Genomic DNA, 20268 nt, shown 5'->3' with positions numbered 1-20268 from the left:
CAACTTTATTTAAAAGCTGCCGACAGGATCTTAGGTGAATGTAATAAATGATGATTGGCAATAACTTGTTAGTTATACTCTACACACATAAAAAAGATTATCTAAAAAATATAATCCATTGGCACAGAGATGAAGATGAATTACTCAATCTCCATTCTGCTGATTTTAATATCAGCAAGCAATCAAGCTTCTTCCGCGTGCTTCAAATCCATCATCAGCTTCGGCGATTCGCTCGCCGACACCGGCAATGCAATCCAACTCGCTCCCTCCAACACTCCTCCGCCCTCCGCCGCGCCGCCCTACGGAGTAACTTTCTTCCACCGCCCCACGGGGAGGTGGTCCGACGGCCGCCTCGTCATCGATTTCATCGGTTCGCATTAATTTCAGTTTCAATTTCAACTTCAATTTCAGCAGTGGTGTGAATTGATTAATTATCTGCAGCTGAGGCTTTGGGGCTTCCGTTGGTGCAGCCGTTTTTCGGTGGCAGCGATTTCGACAGCGGAGTGAATTTCGCGGTGGGGGGATGCACGGCGCTGCGAGACTCGATTTGGGCGGAGGAGGGGATCCAGATTGATTTGGCGAATGTGTCTCTAGCTGCGCAGTTGAGTTGGTTTAAGGAACTGTTTTTGCCCAAATTCTGCCACACACCTTCTGGTAATACTCCTATCATTTTGTACAAATACACATAAATAATAATTAAAAAAATATTTATTAGTACAAATTAATGTAAATTTTTATTAATTAATTTATTTAACAATAAGAATTTATAATTATAATAAAGTGATAATAATAGAATAAAGCAAAAGTGATTGCATGTTTTATTTTTTTTTGTTAAAAGTGGAAATGACTCAACTTAGTTTAGACATCTGAATGGGGAATACGATTCAACTTAGTTGGGGGACGGAGGGAGTATTATTTTGTTTTCCTCCCTCTTATTCATCAGATGGCAAAATTTATTTGTACATATCATTCTTTTAATTACTCATTTAATTTGTGTACAAACTTAAAAAAGAGTTTGTGACCATGGAGAATTAAAGCTGTTGAAAAGTGATTCATATTAATACTAAAGTTAAAAAGAGTTGTTATTTGCTTCCAGATTGTAAAAATTTCCTAGAAACCTCCCTGGTTTTGGTGGGAGAGATTGGAGGCAATGACTACAACTATGCATTCCTTCAGGGGAAAAGCTTCGAATCAACACTAGCAATCGTTCCTAAAGTTGTTAAAGCAATAAGCTTAATGATCAATGTAAGATTAACTATGAGAAATACTATTATTTCTCCTTGAAAAATCCTTTGATAAATTGTAATTATTTGATGTAATGTAGGAACTGATCAAGCTCGGAGCTAAGACTCTTGTGGTTCCTGGGAATTTGCCTATTGGATGTTTACCTATTTATCTTACTTACTTCATAACCTCGAATCAAACATACTACGACCCTGAAACAGGTTGTCTCAACTGGCTAAACAACTTTGCTCGCCACCATAACAACATACTTAAGACCGAACTTGACTGCATCCAAAAGCAGAACCCAAACATCAACATAGTCTATGCAGACTATTACAATGCTGCAATGCAGTTTTACCGATTCCCAAAAAAATATGGTGATTTCTTGTTGATCTATTTTTACTTCACATTTTTTACGTGAGACAACTGATATATGAATATATGCAGAATATTGGATGTAGTGTTTGATTAATGATGTTGCAGGATTCACAAAAGGAGCCCTTATAGCATGTTGTGGCAGTGGAGGACCATACAACTTTGATCGCGCATCCATGTGTGGATCCAAAGGATCAAGCACATGCGAGGATCCGTCGTTGCATGCTAGTTGGGACGGTCTCCATTGGACAGAGGCAGCGTATAGATTGATTGCAGATGGTTTGCTGCGAGGATCTTTTACCATTCCTCCGTTGCATGCGTTTTGTGTTCCACCTTCCAATATGCTGCTTCGTTCATCCTGGTTATGGTGACTCGAACCTCCAACCTCCGACTTATTGGTTGGAGGTGAAACATCTTAACAAATAAATTGAACTTTGAAACACCTAAAACTACTGTTGCCAAATGTTAGCCGAAAGTTTTGAACTATTTAAGTGCTAGACCTTCGATAAAACAGTACTGTTTCAGTATATATTGAATAACATAGCATATTTGTAGTAGTTATCAAAAGATTACTTCTTTCATAGCATTAAGATGTTTAGCTCAGTGCTTCATCACTAATTAGTATCAAATCCAACAAAATCTTGCTAAAGTAAGTTGTAACGCCCCACTTTTCAAATCTTAATTTTCGAGACATAAAATTTTTGCATTAAATGCTTTTAATGCTATGAAGTACGTGGATTTAATGATGAGTGATTTAATTGCATGATTTCTTTATGACCTAGTTGCATGGTGGAGTTGAGATTTATTTGAATAGTCAAATATGTTGATTATATGACGTGGCTGTTGAATAGTCAAAGATGTGAAATATATGACGTGGCCATTGAAAGATCAATGTGTTGAGAATATGAGGTGAAAGTGGAAATGACTGAAATTGTGATATGATCATGTGAATAATTGATGCGGGGTGAAACATATTGTGACGAATTAATTCCTAAGGGATGAGTGAGACTAAATAGGATTTTCATAAATATCATACACATTTATTTGGAATTTTCGACCCCCATGCTTTATTGGAGAGGAATTCTATTTTTCTTGGATTTAATTAATTGCTTGGGATATTTATCCGAATTAAATTCATAGTCCGATTATTTCTTATTTTCTCCATGAGAAAATCGACCCCTATGCTTATACATGGAGATTTTCGAAAATCTCCTATTTATGGGAGAAAGAATTATTTTATTATATTATTTGATCCCTTATTTATTCTCTTCCATGAATAAATTCAAATATCCTAGCATATCTTACCATATCTAAGGAGATCTTGCCATATCCTATTTTAATTAAGATTTGAAATTGATTCCTTGTGGAGGAAGCATAATTCACGCCACTTTCCTATTTATTTGGGAGAATTATTATTTTTATTCTGCTCCGTGAAATCTCGTGCTCCGTGAAAAATTAAATTAAATCCTACACCTATATAATAGGCAAAAATCGCATATTTCTCTCTCCTATATTCACGCTATTTTTCCTTTCTTCTCTAACTCCACAATATTTATTTAATTAATTATTGGAGAATCAAATCTTGAAAGTTATATTATTTGGGAGATCAAATCTTGGAATTTATCTCTATAAATAGGGGAGGAAACCCTAACCCTAAACCACTACTACATGCCTCCCTCCCTCTCTTCCTCACGCCATTTTCTCTCCCACTCTCTCTCAAATTTTCTTTATTTCTTCATCTTTTGAGAAGAATTCAAGTTAAAGCCTCAAGAATTATTGAAGAATCAAGATTTTACTTTGTTTCTACCGATCGTTTTTTCAAGAAGAGGTATTTTGATCTATCTTTTCTCATGTAGCCGATTAATCGGTGTTCTCGAACCCTCATGCATATAGATTGAGTGAAAAGGGGAAACAATTGATGAATATGAAGTGATGTGCGTGCGTGTGTATGTGCATCGGTATGCGTGCGTGCGTGTTTGTGTGTGTGCGTGTGAGATGTGTTGAAGGACACTCATGCGTGACATGTTTTGATGATAGATCTGGAGTTGTGGTACGAATAAAATTGATATGATGAGCATGTCTTGATTTTTGAATGATAATATAAAACTAATCGATGGGAAAAAGGGAAACGTTGGGAACATGCATGATTTTGAGTAGATGATTGAGACTTACTTGTGATACACATAATTTAAAGGTGATAACTCGCGCTCTCGGCATGATAACAAGGGGAAAAGCGTACTTGAGATCTAAGGAGTCGAGGTGGGCTTTATTTACTAAACTCTTTTATTACCAAAATAATGATTATGGTGTTATAAGGGTGGTTTAAAACGTTATGACATGCCTATGATTGTTTTGATGATGTTGTGTGCCTGCTGCCTAGTTTGTGAGTTTGCTCCATTAGGCTATAGGACTATATAAACGAATTCGGGTCTGAGTAGGGCCGCAAACCCTATCAGGCTAGTGTACACAGTTGGGGTCGGGAGCCGTCCTTGCTAGTCGGTCGGTCTCGTGGGCGAATATTGTGGCCACACTTTCGTCGCACTATGGAATTGATGTGAATTGTTGAGAAAATGGAGGAAATTGTTTGACTGACCAGTCAATGAAATTATTTTGTGATACTCGATGATATTCTTTTATAACTGCAAACTCGAGTTCACTATGGTAAGGATGACATATCTATTAAAATGTTTTGGCATGAGTCCACTGAGTATGTTTAAAGTACCCAGCCCTACATGTGTTTTCCCTATGTGCAGGTTGAGCGGCGACGAGCGGTTGGCGGTGTTGAGCAAATTAATTGAATAATAATATGATCATTTTGAAACATTGAGTAGAGTTGTGCCTTCATACATGACTTCACTTTTCTCTTGAATGCTTCCGCTGAAACATGAAACTTCTTATCTTTGATTGAGTTTGAAACTATTTCATTTTGTTTAGAATGTCGAGACATGATACATTTTGTATTATATTAAACCCTTGTCGTTTTGAGCCTAAATTGTGATATTGATTCTTTATTGGTTTTCATTGCTAAGCCGTTGCTTTTTATCATTTTAATTGTTCATTAATTACTTTGGTCAAACCCTTTTTAATGAAACTCTAGCCTACGTTCTTGTTGCATTTAAGTCCGCCTAGGTCGTCATCGCCGCATTTGTTATACCCTTAAAGGGCGGTCGTGACATAAGTACTAACAGTAACAATCTTTATTGACACAGAACCAATACATATCACTACACAACTTCAAAGACAAATGAAACATCATAAAATGGTGAAACATACTGATCAAAACAGACCACAAAAACGAAGAAGAAGATGAAGGCGCTGCCTAACCTTATCATCAAATCCGAGCAATGCTTGGCCGTCAAAACTCAATGGCCAAGCAATGCGAGATAGTAGCTCCTTTAGGCACGACAAGAATCACATCCAACCTCAATATCGCGCCACTCAGCCCTCTGTCTCCATCCCTTCCCGCACCACACAGCTTCCCATCCAAATTCACCATTGTCGAGCTGCTCAAGAACTTACGCAACCCTTTCTCCACCCCTCTAAGCTCCTTCAACGCATCCTCCTCCACATCATACCCGCGAATCTTTCCCAAATAATCATAACAATAATTATATACAGTTGCGGTAGAATCTTAGGAACATGTGATAAATGATATATCTATAACACTCTAAGGGCATGCTTTGTATGATGGAATGGAATAAGGACGGAATGGAATGGAGGTTGGAATGGAATGGAGGTTGGAATGAAATGTCAATTTCCTTGAATTTCCTTTGCATTTTCATCAATTCACTCGTTCATTCCATCACATCAAGCAAATGAATAGAATGGAAGTAGGAATCACATTTCATTCCACCATTCCATTTCATCATACCAAGAAGTATATATTTTTCTTTTTGGGATGTTCCACTCTAAGTAACACAATTCTAAAAATAGAAATATTACCCTATCTGAATTTTTCCTCTCTCTTGCTTTTCTTTTTTCTATTTAATTCACTAAATAACACTATATAAAATTATGTACCAAAAATGAAATGCTTTATTTAAAGCGGGATCGAGGAAGTATGTTAATCATATGTGAATTATCAATCAAATTGGATCATATGACAATATTTTTTAAATAAACTAACTACTCCTACACTTTTTTTAACAGCTGCCGACATGATCTTAGGTACACGGATTAGGATCTCCTGATGTGACTGATAGCACAGCATGGGCGGCTATTTCACTTATGACATTATTTAATTATTAAATTGTAATATTAAAATATAAATATCTTTTATTATAAAAAAATTTGATGTGTGTGTATAATAATAGCACAGATCCTTGCATGATAAATGATGATTAGCAATCACTTGTAAGATTATCAAAAAAATATAATCCATTGGCGCAAAAATGAAGATGAATTACTCAATCGCCATTCTCCTGATTTTAACATCAGCAAGCAATCAAGCTTCTTCCGCGTGCTTCAAATCCATCATCAGCTTCGGCGATTCGCTCGCCGACACCGGCAACGCAATCCAACTCACTCCCTCCAACACTCCACCACGCTCGGCCGCGCCGCCATACGGAGTAACTTTCTTCCACCGCCCCACGGGGAGGTGGTCCGACGGCCGCCTCGTCATCGATTTCATAGGTTCGCATTAATTCACAGTCGATTTCAATTTCATTTTCAATTGCAATTTCTCACCGTTGATTGATTATTTTTCTGCAGCTGAGGCTTTGGGGCTTCCGTTGGTGCAGCCATTTTTCGGTGGCAGCGATTTCAGCGGTAGTGTGAACTTCGCGGTGGCGGGATGCACGGCGCTACGAGACTCGTTTTGGGCGGAGGAGGGGATCCAGATTGATTTGGCGAATACGTCTCTAGCTGATCAGTTGAGTTGGTTTAAGGAACTGTTTTTACCCAAATTTTGCCACACACCTTCAGGTAATAATACTCCTGCCAATTACAAATCTGTTGCTGTTGGATAGGATATCATTTCAATTTTAAACTGAATTTTAATTTTGAATTCCTACCATTCAAATTTTAGAATCAAATTTTAAATAGTTATAAAATCAGATATCTTTGAAACACAAACTGTCAAACTATACACACTCCATGCAGACACTGACATAACATTGCACACACGACAAACACACTAGCCCACGTACACACAACTCAAAATAAATAAATAAAGTTATGTATAGATATATAATACTACACATAAATAATAATTAAAAAAATATTTTATTAAAAATTAATATAAATTTATTACTGTATTAGTTTATTTATTTACAATAAGAATTTATAATTATAATAAAACATTATACTATCAATTATTAAATTTTACCAAACATTAAAGAATTTATTTTATTTTATTTTCCTCCCTCTTATTCATCAAATGGCACAATTTATTTGTGCATATTGAAAAGTGTTCATATTAATATTAAAGTTAAAAGAGTTGTTACTAAAGTTAAAAAAGTTGTTGAAAAGTGAGCCATATTGATAAGAGTTTGATACTAAAGTTGAAATAGTTGTTGAAAATATTGCTAGCAGATTGTAAGAATTTTCTAAAAACCTCCCTGGTTTTGGTGGGAGAGATAGGAGGCAATGACTACAACTATGCATTCCTTCAAGGGAAAAGCTTCAAATCAGTACTAGCAATCGTTCCTAAAGTTGTTAAAGCAATAAGCTTAACAATCAATGTAAGATTTAACTATGAGAAAAATTATTTCTCCATTGAAAAATCCCTTGATAAATTGTAAATAATTGATGCAATGCAGGAACTGATCAAGCTCGGAGCTAAGACTCTTGTAGTTCCTGGGGATTTGCCTATCGGATGTTTGCCTGTTTATCTTACTTACTTCATAACCTCGAATCAAACATACTACGACCCCGAAACAGGTTGCCTCGACTGGCTAAACAGGTTCGCTCGCCACCATAACAAATTGCTTCAGACAGAACTTGACTTCATCCAAAAGCAGAACCCGAGCATCAACGTTGTGTATGCAGACTATTACAATGCTGCAATGCAGTTTTACCGATTCCCAACAAAATATGGTGAATTCTTGTTGATCTATTTTTACTGATACATTTTTACCGCGAGACAACTCACATGTGAATATCTGCAGAATTTTGGATGGAGTGATTGACTATGATGTTGCAGGATTCTCAGAAGGAGCACTTATAGCATGTTGTGGCAGTGGAGGACCGTACAACGTTAATGGCACGTCCACCTGCGGTTCCGAAGGATGTAGCACGTGCGAGGATCCTTCGTTGTACGTGAGCTGGGATGGTCTCCATTTGACAGAGACGGCTTACGGAGTAATTGCAGATGGATTACTGCAAGGATCTTTTACTAGTCCTCCGCTCTATGCGTTTTGTGCTCCGCCTTCAAATAATGCCGATCCATTCACCCCCTTGACTACTACGGTGACTCGAAGCCCTGATTTATCGGTTGGAGGCGAAGCATCTTACAAATAAATTGCACTTTGTAAAACTAAAAACTAAACTTTCTATAAATTCTTTTCGCTTGAACTCTCCTTTTGTATATGATATAGAAAAATGTTACTCACTCCATCCCGTTTAAAATGACAGGTTTTTTTTAGTTTGTCCCAACTAAGATGATACATTTCATTTTTTGGAAATTTTCTCTCTCCAATTAATATCCCAACTACTTTTTCTCATTCCTATTAAAATATTGATCTTTCTTTCTCTCTCAATTTTAATACTTACACCCACATTTTCTCTCTCCAATTAAACACTTTAACTAATATTCTCTCTGTTCCATAGTAATAGAGTCATTTTGCCATTTTGGTACGTTCAATAGTAATAGAGTCATTCTCCTTTTTAGTAAAAGTCAACACATTTTTCCACTCATACTTTACTCTCTCTTACTTTATTCTCTCTTCATCTCTATACCTTTTTCATTTTCCACTTTACTCTCCATTTACTTAACTCACCTAATACAATTTTTCTTAATCTCCGTGCTGAAAAGAAACGCCTCCATTACCATGGAATGGAGGGAGTAAATCCTAAAATCTCGTACCGGCCAAGAGATGTGTCATCTTAGCCGGGACAGAGGGTAGTATTTTACATATATTTTTGATGTATTCAATTAAAATGATTCTGATATCTTATAAATATTTATTGGTGTCACTACTTTTATCGGCGGTAGTGTGCGGTGGCGGCGGGATGCACGGCGCTGGACTCGTTTTGGGCGGAGGAGGGGATCCAGATTGATTTAGCGGATGTGTCTCTAGCTGTATAGTAGTATAGTACTATTTCATTTTATCATTTCATAACAAATCTATTATTTGGATTATGAAACACAACAATGCACAACTCAAAATACAAAAATAAATAGTAATGCATACATATAATGTATTTAAATAATTTTAAAATATTTTACATAAACGTCAGTGTCAAATTTTGATTAATTTATTTACCAAACAAAGAGTTTAAAAAAATAGAATTAAAGTTTATATTAATTATTTAATTTACCAAATAATTTAGAATCAATTTCAAATAATGTAACTTCAAATTCAATTTTTATGGATTTTCAATTCTAACACAATTCCCCATTTATTATATCAATCATATACTGACAAAAGATTTGAAATTGAATTAGAATATTTTACGCAACCTTCACTTGACCTTCACTTGATTTGATAAATTACAAATGAACTTTCATTATATAAAGTTTATAGCTACTAATTTAGAAACAATTGGTCGAATTTCTATACACATAGTTGATGTATTAATTGCTTCCTCTTATTCATCAATGACACTATCTACTTATGCATAGCATTATTTTAGTTACTCATTCGTGATTAGCATAAAAAAGAGTTTGTGACCATGGAAAAAGTTGCCGAGAGCTAAAGTTTGAATAAGTTGTTGATTGATGGCAGATTGTAAGAATTTTCTTGAAACCTCCCTTGTTTTGGTGGGAGAGATAGGAGTTAATGACTACAATTTTGCAATTCTTAAGGAAAAAGCTTCAAATCAGTATAAGCAATCGTTCCTAAAGTTATTAAAGCAATAAGCTCAACAATCAATGTAAGATTTAACTAGTACAATCAATGTAAGATTTATCTAGGAGAAATATGACTTCTCCTTTGAAAAGTCCCTTGATAAATTGTAGATGTTTGATGTAATGTAGGAACTGATCATGCTCGGAGCTAAGACTCTTGTGGTTCTTGGGAATTTGCCAATAGGATGTTCGGCTCTTCATCTTACTTATTTCATAACAGGGGGCGAAGCCAGGATTTCATTATAAGAGGGTCAAAATTATAAGAGCATCTCCAATGGTCGGCTAGCGACTGGCTAGGAGATTCGTCGCACTGGCCGATCGGCTAGCCGAACCATTGGAGTCGGCGAGCGCGAAATCGGCGAGCGGATCGGCATGGGCTGGCCGATCGCTCGGCGCTGGCCGATCGGCCAGCGCCGATTTTTGTTTTGTTTTTTTTTTTTTTTAAAAACCTATATAAACGCGATTTTCGTTTCATTTTCATTTGCACCACTTGTTTTAACGAGTTTTCTCTCTCTCTAAATTTCTGTACAAGAGCATCATCGAGCGATGGATCACAACAACGAGTCCAGTCCAACGACGAGTGGATCTCAGACTCCCACGGTACATGTGGGATCTAGATGGGGGCAGATGGGCCCGGGGTTTAACATCCCTTGGAATCAGATGATGGGGATGATGGTCGGTGCGCCGGGGGGGGGGGGGGGAGGCGCAGGGGGGAACCAGGGGGTATGCCGTGGGGGATGCCGGGCGGGGGCAGGGGAGCGGCGGGCAGTCAGCGCCCGGGTGGGGGGGTATGCCCCAGATGCAGCAGCGGATGATGCTGTAGCAGATGATGGGGATGATGTGGCAGGGGGGGGATGCAGCACGGTATGCATCCCGGGATGCAGGGGGGATGCAGGGGTCACCGGGAGGGGACACGGTATATCGTCCCTTGCTTGATTTTTTGACGGCTTCGTCTCACACGTCGACCCCAGTAGAGACGCAGTTCACTGGCGATGACCTTCTGTCATTGCATGATATGGGGATCGATCTCGGGGATGCGGACACTCCCGTTCCAGCGAGGCGGGCCGCGGCGAAGAAGAAGAAGACGAGGGGGAAGGCCAAGGTGGTCGGCGAGTCGTCGCAGCCCGTTGTTGACGACACCCCTGGCCGGAGGAAGTGGACGGAGGATGAGTACGCCGGGGTGGCCAGGGGGTGGTTGGAGGTGTGCGACGATCCGCTGGTTGCGAACAACCAGCGGGTCGTCAACATGTGGGCGAAGATCAGAGCTGCCTATAGGAGGCACTGCCCGCACGGGAAGGACTTCAGCGGGGAGGAGGTCCGGAAGGGGTGGGAGCGCATCAGGGCCGCGGTGGGCCGTTTTGCGAATTTGTACGCCAACGCCCTCCGTCAGCTCAGTAGTGGGCAGAATGAGGACGACGCCCGGAGGATAGCCGAGAGTCAGTTTCCCTTGGCGGGGACGTACAAGGAGTTCACCTTCTGGGAGTGCTTTTTGTTGCTGAAGGACTCCGAGAAGTTCCGGGCGGGGTGCGACGCTGGGTGGCCGAAGAAGCAGAGGCTGAACTATAGCGGCGACTACAGCGGCAGCAGCGGCGGATCCCACGACCTCCCCCCGGATGCTGAGGAGTTTCCATCCCCTCCTTCATTTGCTGGTCGCCCCCGCCCGGTTGGACAGAAGCGGGCGCAACGGGCTGCGAGGGACGGATCCCCCCTATCGCCCCGCGAGGTCCAGTCCTCCGCCCTCCCACCCGCCCCACTCGAGTACACTCTCCATTCGCGTAACTATACGCGAGATCAGATGTACAAGGTCTTCCAAGATTGGAGGACCGCCACTGACCCCACGGAGAAGATGTTTCTTCACGAGATGCTCGAAAGCATGCGGGTTGATTTGGAAATCGCGAGGGCACGGCTAGCGGGTTCCGACGTGGGCTCAGATACCACGGGTGGCGGCGGCAGCGGCGGCGGCGACGGCGAGGACGACGGCGATGAGGAGTAGAGAGTGGCGGGGCTCGTGTGTTGAAGCCCTTTTTTAAAAAAAAAATCATGTACTTTTTTTAAAAATCTTTGTACTTTTTTTTTAATGGAATGGATTAATTTTCCCGTATATGTGTCGTAAATTTAATTCCGTATTTTAATCGTAATTTTAATTTCGTAAATGTAGTATATTTTGAATTATTTTTATTGCGGCTGGCCTATGGCTGGCCTAAATCTGATGTGGCAGGTGGATTTTTTAGTGTTGCTGACGTGGCAGGGGAGAGAATGACTAGCCTATTGCTGGCCTATGCACCATTGGAGATGCTCTAATATATGATAATTTTTATATATTTGAAGAGGGGCAATTGGTATAAAAAATTATAATATATACTCCCTCCGTCCCACTTTAGGAGTCCCGGTTTACTACTTTTGGATGTCCCACTTTAAGAGTCTCGGTTGGAATATTCCATAATTGGTAACAGGCCCCACATTCCACTCACATTTTTCCACTCACATTTTATTATAAAACTAATATATAAAAGTAGGACCCACATTGCACTATCTTTTTTCACCACCTTTCCTTTGTATTTCTTAAAACTCGTGCCGAACTCAACCGGGACTACTAAAGTGGGACGAAGGGAGTAATATTTTTTATATATTTGAAGAGGGGCAATTGGTATAATTTTATGTATATATTCAAAAATTTGCATTAAATATATAGAGGTGAAGGAGTGAGAAGGGGCAAACGCCCCACCTTCAACCAAGCTAGATCCGCCCATGTTTATAACCTCGAACCAAAATCTTACTTTTCATACAAAAGAATTTCATAATGCTAAGGGATTTTGGCTCTATTTTATTTACGGAGTATTTGAATTCAAATTTGAGTAATTATTACATACTCTATTTGTCCGTGATTACACGTCCTACTTTTTGACTGCATGTATTTCAAGAGATGCGAAAAAATGTGAGTGGAAAATGCTACAAGAATGTGGTGCCACTTTATATACTTCTGTTGATCATGAAAAATAATTTCATTTTTTCATTTTAATTCATCCATAAAAAATAATTCTATACTACTAGAAGGATCTTAGGAACACGTGATAAATGATATCTCTGTCACATTCTAAGTGATATATTATTACCCTTTTTGGTATGTCTCACTTTAAGTAACATATTCCTCTCTCTAATTTTTTTTTTTTTTTTGCCTCTCTTGCTTTATTTTCTCCATTTAACTCATAAAACAACATTACATAAAATAATGTACGGAAAATGAAATGCTCACTAACTCATTCTAACTCATATTTTATTATAAAACTAATATATAAAAGTAAGACTCACTTTACACTAGCTTTTTCAATTCATTTTCCATTACATTTCTTAAAACTAATGTTCAATCAAAATATGACAAAATTTAAAGACAGAAGGAAGGGAGTATCATAAACACTCCAACTACTCCTACCTAACTTTTTGAAAAAGTTGCCGACGGGATCTTAGGTGCACGTAATAAATGATGATTAGCAATCACTTGTTAGTTACACTCTACATCTTTTCCGACGCATAAAAAAGATTATCTAAAAATTATAATCCATTGGCGCAAAAATGAAGATGAATTACTCAATCGCCATTCTCCTGATTTTAATATCAGCAAGCAATCAAGCTTCTTCCGCGTGCTTCAAATCCATCATCAGCTTCGGCGATTCGCTCGCCGACACCGGCAACGAAATCCACCTCGCTCCCTCCAACACTCCTCCGCCCTCCGCCTCGCCGCCCTACGGAAAAACTTTCTTCCACCGCCCCACGGGGAGGTGGTCCGACGGCCGCCTCGTCATCGATTTCATCGGTTCGCATTAATTCACAATCGATTTCAATTTTAATTTCAATTGCAATTTCTCAGCGTTGATTGATTAATTATCTGCAGCTGAGGCTTTGGGGCTTCCGTTGGTGCAGCCGTTTTTCGGTGGCAGCGATTTCGACAGCGGAGTGAATTTCGCGGTGGGGGGATGCACGGCGCTGCGAGACTCGATTTGGGCGGAGGAGGGGATCCAGATTGATTTGGCCAATACGTCTCTAGCTGCTCAGTTGAGTTGGTTTAAAGAACTGTTTTTGCCCAAATTTTGCCACACCCCTTCCGGTAATACTCTTACCATTCCAAATTGTTGTTACATGCAAAAAATATTTAAATTTAATATTGAATTTTAATTATAACCAAATTAAATTAAATAAATTTCAAATTATAACCAGATTAGATCCTACTTCTACCATTCAAATTTTATAACCAAATTAATTAAATTCCAAATAGTTATAAAGCCAAATACCTTTGAAACACAAACTCTCAAACTATATTCATACAATCATACTGCACACTCCATGCACACACGACAAACACACTATGTATTAGTACTATTAATTATAATATACATAAATAATGGAGTAATTAGAAACATTATACGAATTATTTAAACTTACCAAACAGACTTTAGAATTAAATTTAAATTTTATTAATTCAAATTTAATTTTGATAGAATTTCAATTCCAATACAGTTCCAATTTTTAGATAAAAAAATTGGAACTGAATTATAATATTTTATGCAACCCTCTTGTCATTTGATGAATTATAAATTTCAGATACTGATTTGTATTCTAGCTACTAATTTAGAAATAATTTGTATAATTTCTACATACAAGTTTATGTAGTAGTATTATTTTATTTTCCTCCCTCTTATTCATCAAATGGCACAATTTATTTGTGCATAGCATTCTTTTAATTAGTCATTTGTGTTAACATGAAAAAGAGTTTGTGACCATGGAAAATTAAAGTTGTTAAAAGAATGATTCATAGTAATACTAAAGTTAAAAGAGTTGTTACTAAAGTTGAAAAATGATTCATATTAAAGTTGTTAAAAAGTGAGCCATATTGATACTAAAGTTTAAAAAGTTGTTGAAAATATTGCTTTCAGATTGTAAGAATTTCCTTGAAACGTCCTTGGTTTTGGTGGGAGAGATAGGAGGCAATGACTACAATTATGCATTCCTTCAGGGGAAAAGCTTCGAATCAGTACTAGCAATCGTTCCTAAAGTTGTTAAAGCAATAAGCTTAACGATCAATGTAAGATTAACTATGAGAAATATTATTTCTCCATTGAAAAATCCCTTGATAAAATATTTGATGTAATGTAGGAACTGATCAAGCTTGGAGCTAAGACTCTTGTGGTTCCTGGGAATTTGCCTATGGGATGTTCGATTCAATATCTTATTTACTTCATAACCTCGAATCAAACATACTACGACCCCGAAACAGGTTGTCTCAACTGGCTAAACAGGTTTGCTCGCCACCATAACAAACTACTTCAAACGGAACTTGACTTCATCCAAAAGCAGAACCCGAGCATCAACATAGTCTATGCAGACTATTACAATGCTGCAATGCAGTTTTACCAATTCCCCGAAAAATATGGTGAATTCTTGTTGATCTATTTTTACTTCATATTTTTAACGTGAGACAACTAATACATGAATATCTGCTCTGCAGAACTTTGGATGTAGTGATTGATTAATGATGTTGCAGGATTCACAAAAGGAGCACTTATAGCTTGTTGTGGCAGTGGAGGACCGTACCACGTTAATCACACGTACACCTGCGGTTCCAAAGGATCTAGCACGTGTGAGGATCCGTCGTTGCACGTGAGCTGGGATGGCATCCATTTGACAGAGGCGGCTTACGGAGTAATTGCAGATGGATTACTGCGAGGATCTTTTACCATTCCTCCGCTCTACTCGTTTTGTTCTCCGCCTTCAATTAATGCCGCTCCATTTATCCCCATTACTACTACGGTGACTCGAAGCCCTGATTTATCGGTTGGAGGCGAAGCATCTTAACAAATAAATTGCACTTATTTTTGTTCTTGTATCTTGCTTAATCCTCGATAGCATTTATTTTTTGTATTCATTTAAAATGATTCTAATATCTCTAATCCCTCTTGCTTTCAATTTCGATCGCTAATAAGTGAACTGTTTGTACGTATAATTATTTAGCTTATTTTATGATTTAGTACTCCTTATTTGTTTCCTTAGATTTTTTTACTACTATAATTATGTAAAGAGTCTTAAAAAAATGATTAAATAAAATATTTACAATAATTCCGTCGATTGATTTGCTGCTGAGGCTTTGGGGCTTCCGTTGGTGCAGCCGTTTTTCGGTGGCAGCGATTTCAGCGGTAGTGTGAATTTCGCGGTGGCGGGATGCACTGCGGGACTCGTTTTGGGCGGATGAGGGGATCAAGATTGATTTAGCGAATGTGTCTCTTGCTGATCAGTTATATATGTTGGTTTAAGGAACTGTTTTTGCCCAAATTTTGTCATACACACTCAGGTAATAGTAATACTGCTCATCCATAAGCACATAAGTAATACAGTACTATTTCATTTTATCATTTCGGAACAAATCTATTATTTGGACTATGAAACACAACAATGCACAACTCAAAATACAAACATAAATAGTAATGCATACATATAATGTATTTAAATAATTAAAAAATATTTTAAATGAAAGTCAGTGTCAAATTTTGATTAATTTATTTATTTACCAAACAAAGAATTTTAAAAAAATAGAATTAAAGTCTATATTAATTATTTAATTTACCAATTAATTTAGAATCAAACTAAAATAATGCAACTTCAAATTCAATTTTTATAGATTTTCATTTCTAATACAATTCCCCATTTATTTGAAATTGAATTAGAATATATTACGCAACCTTCATTCGATTTGATAAATTATAAATGAACTTGATTATATAAAGTTTATAGCTACTAATTTAGAAACAATTGGTCGAATTTCTATATACAATAGTTTACGTATTAATTGCTTCCTCTTATTCATCAATGACACTATCTAGCTACTAATGCTTAGCATTAGTAGTTTAGAGCATCTCCAATGCTACGGGCTTCACATCGCACTTCCTGTCGGACTTCCAAAAACACCTCCTGCCACGTCATAAGGACTTCCCACCCTACTGCCATGTTATAAGGACTTCCCACTGCTCAATCCGGACATCCCATCGCCCTTCCCGCGCGGACTTCCCGCAATAAAAAAACATTTGCAAATTCACAATATTCAATTTACATTACGGAATTAAATTTTCGATATGGAATCGGACAAGAAAAATGCAACAACTTCATTGAAAAAAAAAACATACATAATTATATACAAAAATAATTACTCCCTCCGTCCGCGAATAGGAGTCCCAATTGAGTTGGGTGCGGGTTTTAAGAAAAGTTTGAGTGTAATAATTTAAGTGTGTGATAGTGGAATGTGGGACCCATTTATATTATTTTTTGCAATCAAAGTGGATTAAAATTAATTACAGCTTCTAAATTAAGGGAAAAGTGGGGTCATTTTTTATACTCCCAAGATAAAATATCTAACCGGGACTCCTAATGGCGGACGGATGAAAATGGCCAACCGGGACTCCTATTCGCGGACGGAGGGAGTACAATGCAAACAAAAGAAAATTAAAATATCAACGTCTACCCCTCCGCATCCAAAGCTCTTCCACGATATCGTTCTGAAGTTGTATATGGGCTTGTGTTTGGCGCATGTTGGCAAATGCGCGAATCCAATCGACCTCTCCATGAGGTACCCCCATATGTACATTCACGGTGGCCACGCCGTGGCTTGGACCGGCACCCATAGCATCTTCATTGGTCCACTGAGTCGAGTAAGTTCAGGACCTTCACTTTCGACAATCATGTTGTGCATAATAATACATGCTTACATGACATTGCCGATGCTGTCAATATACTACATCCGTGAAGGACCCTTCACTACCGCCCATCGACTCTGGAGCACACCAAATGTTCGCTCCGCGTCCTTGCGCCCGTGAAAGGTGCAGGTTTCGGTCGAGTGTGTAACTGCAAGAATGTATCCAACTGATCAGGATAATATTCCCGACCTAGCTGAGTCGTTGGCACGACAACCGAAACCTGATTTCAAACAAGTTTCTTCAACCCACTTCTACTGATTAGTATAGTGGAGGTAAGGGTCGAATCCCACAAGTATGGACACGTTCGGATAACTGCAGTGACTTTCCTGGGTGTTTTTGGTTAGCTACCACGCTCGGGTTAAGATTTTTCCAGATAAAGATGGTACTCTACTGACTAGTAGGCGTGAAAATAACAGGCATGTGGTTGTGTCCGTGAAATTATGGGACAAGGTATCTCAGAGGTATGTGAAAAGTAGACAGTTACTAAAAGAGGAAATTTAGACAACAAGGTATATCTGGTGGCTAGTTGGCTTTCTGACAGGTCTGTAAGGTACAACTGAAAAGTGGGGGACAAAAGCAAAAGTAACTCAAAAAGTAAAAGTGGTCCAACGCTAAAGTTGATTTGACGTTTTCTTCTTCACCAAGCATTAACAGAAATCATATGAACACAGACTCCATGAATAAACTCAGATTCATAATTTCAAACTCAAGATCCATTGATTAAAATGCTTAACTTAAGATGAACAGCTGAAATTGCAGACTACCTCTACTGACTAACATGCAAGGTGGTGATCACAGTGCAGAACAGGAAACTCATGCACGAAAACTCAAACTGAGACATAACTACAAATTTCGATCAACAACTACAGATCTAGCCTACTCGAAAGAAAATACATGCACGCACTTAGAAATTAAAGGCGATAACTAGATCTAGCTTTCCTAGGCAAAATGAAGCAAACTCAAACCAAAGAGACATTCGGAATAGAAATTTCATAACTTAAACGTTTGGATCTTTACCAAGTACTTCAAAAGGCAACAAAGATAAATGTTTGCAACAGATCCAACGAAGTAAGCAGGTAAAAATTAAACTAGAAAGCAAATAACGATTGTTTTGTCACTCAAGGCGGTGATACTGCTATACTACTACGGCAAACTGGCTGGAACGGTAGATTGATGACTTCTCCGGCAGACTCTTGGACGTCAAGTGACCATAGTTGTGGCGAGGAATGAGAGATTGGATAATGTTGAAGGACTGTTCTAGAGAGAATTCTACTAAGTGTGTATGAGAACCGAGAGCTTGCAAACTCCGAACCGAACTCTCTTTCTCTCTCCAAGTGGCTTCTTTTATAGGGAGGCTTGCTCTTGCTTTTAGGGTAGACTTCCTTCACGATTTGACTTTTCTGCCCTTGTTAATGATCATCCCAGCTATCCTTCTTCTCCATCTCGAGCCTTTTCTCTGGCATGCATCCTGGTCAGTATTGCACCCTTCTAGCGCTCCATTCACTTGCGTCACCTGAATCGTCTCCTACTGACTTGGATCCCTTAATCCTGCACACTTGAGCAACTGTTTTGCAGATAATACATGCATTTCACGACATACTGACCAGTAACCAAGGCTTAGAATACGACTTATCAACCCGCAAAGCAGATCTTCTTATCTTCTAATGGGCATCTGATCGTCTTCACAAAGACGGGCCAGTTTGGGTATATCTCATCCGCCAAATAGTATCCATATTGTGCTGGTTGTCGTTGGCGACAAAACTGATGGCGGGACCAACGTCATTGCACTGATCGTTGAATAGGGGTGACGACTGGAGGACGTTGATGTCGTTGTTCGACCCGGCTACTCCAAAATAAGCTTGGCATATCCACAGTCGGTAGTCAGCTACAACTTCAAGGATCACTGTGGGATGCTTGCCTTTGAAGCCGGTAGTGTACATCAATTTCCAGGTGGTGGGGCAGTTCTTCCACTCCCAATGCATACAATCTATGCTGCTCAACATCCCGGGAAACCCGTGCACCGACCCGTGCATATCTATCAGCTGCTGGCAGTCTGCAGGGCTAGACTTCCGAATATACCAATCCCCGAATATCTCTCTAGGAACTTTCCTCTCTTCCTTAAGAAGAGAGATTTCAAAAAGGCTGCCAAGATCATTGTTCACCATGGGTTGAAGTAGTAGTAATTTAGTAGTAGTGTTTATTTTCTCTAGTTTGCTTGTTCTTAACTTTTGAAGTTCTTTTGCACTAATCTCACTCTTAGTTATTGTTGTTGGACTTGTTTTAAAAGCTTATTTCAAGTAGTAATTTCTCTAAGTGTTTGTGTAGTTAATGTGCTTTAAAGTTTAGATCTTGTTTATTTCCGGTTTTAGCTTGTTGTTTAGTTCTAGTGTTGGTTATGTTCTTGTTTAGTTAAAACTTCTTTCAAGCTTTTAAAATCAGTTTCTCAAGCATTTTCTTAGTTAGTCTGTAAACGTAGAGAAAGAGTTGGAAAAGTTTCAAAAAATCAGTCATGGTTATTGTGTGTTTTCGGTGCCTTGTCGGGTGTCATTTTCGCATGATTTTGCATGAGATTGATGAGCTCGGTTCTTGAGTGTTCTTCCACCATGCTTAAGTGTTCTTAAGCTTTATTTATCTTCCTCAATGAATCTTTAAGTTTCAGCTTTTCATTTGGTGTTTTCATGATTAGGTAGTTTACTTGATGATTTTTTGTGTTTCTCTTGCATTTTTAATTATGTAGCAGTCATCTACTCTCTTTCTCCTCCATATTTTCTCCCTACTACATTTATTTCCTGTTAAGTTGTCCAGTTTATCAGATTGCCCAGTCTGCGTTCTAGTTTAAATGCTTTCTATTACTTGCATGTTGTTTGCACCTTTAGTTCCCAATCTTGTTGTTATTTATATTCCGTAGTTTAGTTTCCACCCCAC

At 38.5% G+C, this 20268-nt stretch overlaps 3 protein-coding genes across 4 annotated transcripts; all 3 read left to right on the top strand.

Annotated features, from left to right (window-relative positions):
• The first annotated feature begins 73 nt into the window (after positions 1-73).
• LOC125214621 (GDSL esterase/lipase At1g28590-like) lies at positions 74-2166 on the top strand. Its single transcript, XM_048115724.2, has 5 exons — positions 74-370; positions 442-654; positions 1097-1245; positions 1325-1601; positions 1708-2166. Exons 1-5 carry the CDS (start codon positions 130-132, stop codon positions 1968-1970), a joined length of 1143 nt encoding a protein of 380 aa, XP_047971681.1. The 5' UTR covers positions 74-129; the 3' UTR covers positions 1971-2166.
• A 3785-nt stretch (positions 2167-5951) lies between these two features.
• Positions 5952-8181, top strand: LOC125202451 (GDSL esterase/lipase At1g28600-like). Its single transcript, XM_048100843.2, has 5 exons — positions 5952-6231; positions 6310-6522; positions 7132-7280; positions 7359-7635; positions 7742-8181. The coding sequence occupies exons 1-5, from the start codon at positions 5991-5993 to the stop codon at positions 8056-8058; spliced, it is 1197 nt and encodes a 398-aa protein (XP_047956800.2). The 5' UTR covers positions 5952-5990; the 3' UTR covers positions 8059-8181.
• A 4936-nt stretch (positions 8182-13117) lies between these two features.
• On the top strand, positions 13118-15629 carry LOC125206006 (GDSL esterase/lipase At1g28570-like). 2 transcript variants are annotated; one of them, XM_089064684.1, is made up of 5 exons: positions 13118-13418; positions 13497-13709; positions 14536-14684; positions 14756-15032; positions 15108-15237. In XM_089064684.1, exons 1-5 carry the CDS (start codon positions 13178-13180, stop codon positions 15119-15121), a joined length of 894 nt encoding a protein of 297 aa, XP_088920810.1. In that variant the 5' UTR covers positions 13118-13177; the 3' UTR covers positions 15122-15237. The 2 variants fall into 2 exon arrangements, with proteins under 2 accessions (XP_088920810.1, XP_047961221.1); XM_048105264.2 differs by having other exon boundaries at positions 13119-13418; positions 15144-15629.
• Positions 15630-20268: the final 4639 nt, after the last annotated feature.

The sequence above is a fragment of the Salvia hispanica genome, chromosome 2, assembly GCF_029641045.1.
Source record: "Salvia hispanica isolate PSC_SH4W2 chromosome 2, Shi_PSC_v1, whole genome shotgun sequence".
Taxonomy (NCBI): domain Eukaryota; kingdom Viridiplantae; phylum Streptophyta; class Magnoliopsida; order Lamiales; family Lamiaceae; genus Salvia; species Salvia hispanica.
This window is presented reverse-complemented; position numbering and strand designations above follow the sequence as displayed.

Bases quoted from the DNA above. Each gene is read 5' to 3' on its own strand.
- LOC125214621 (XM_048115724.2), top strand. From the start codon at position 130: ATGAAGATGAATTACTCAATCTCCATTCTGCTGATTTTAATATCAGCA. The intron at 1,246-1,324 runs GTAAGATTAACT...GATGTAATGTAG, and splicing joins CAATAAGCTTAATGATCAAT to GAACTGATCAAGCTCGGAGC. The intron at 1,602-1,707 runs GTGATTTCTTGT...ATGATGTTGCAG, and splicing joins CCGATTCCCAAAAAAATATG to GATTCACAAAAGGAGCCCTT.
- LOC125202451 (XM_048100843.2), top strand. From the start codon at position 5,991: ATGAAGATGAATTACTCAATCGCCATTCTCCTGATTTTAACATCAGCA. The intron at 6,523-7,131 runs GTAATAATACTC...TATTGCTAGCAG, and splicing joins ATTTTGCCACACACCTTCAG to ATTGTAAGAATTTTCTAAAA. The intron at 7,281-7,358 runs GTAAGATTTAAC...GATGCAATGCAG, and splicing joins CAATAAGCTTAACAATCAAT to GAACTGATCAAGCTCGGAGC.
- LOC125206006 (XM_048105264.2), top strand. From the start codon at position 13,178: ATGAAGATGAATTACTCAATCGCCATTCTCCTGATTTTAATATCAGCA. The intron at 13,419-13,496 runs GTTCGCATTAAT...AATTATCTGCAG, and splicing joins CCTCGTCATCGATTTCATCG to CTGAGGCTTTGGGGCTTCCG. The intron at 13,710-14,535 runs GTAATACTCTTA...TATTGCTTTCAG, and splicing joins ATTTTGCCACACCCCTTCCG to ATTGTAAGAATTTCCTTGAA.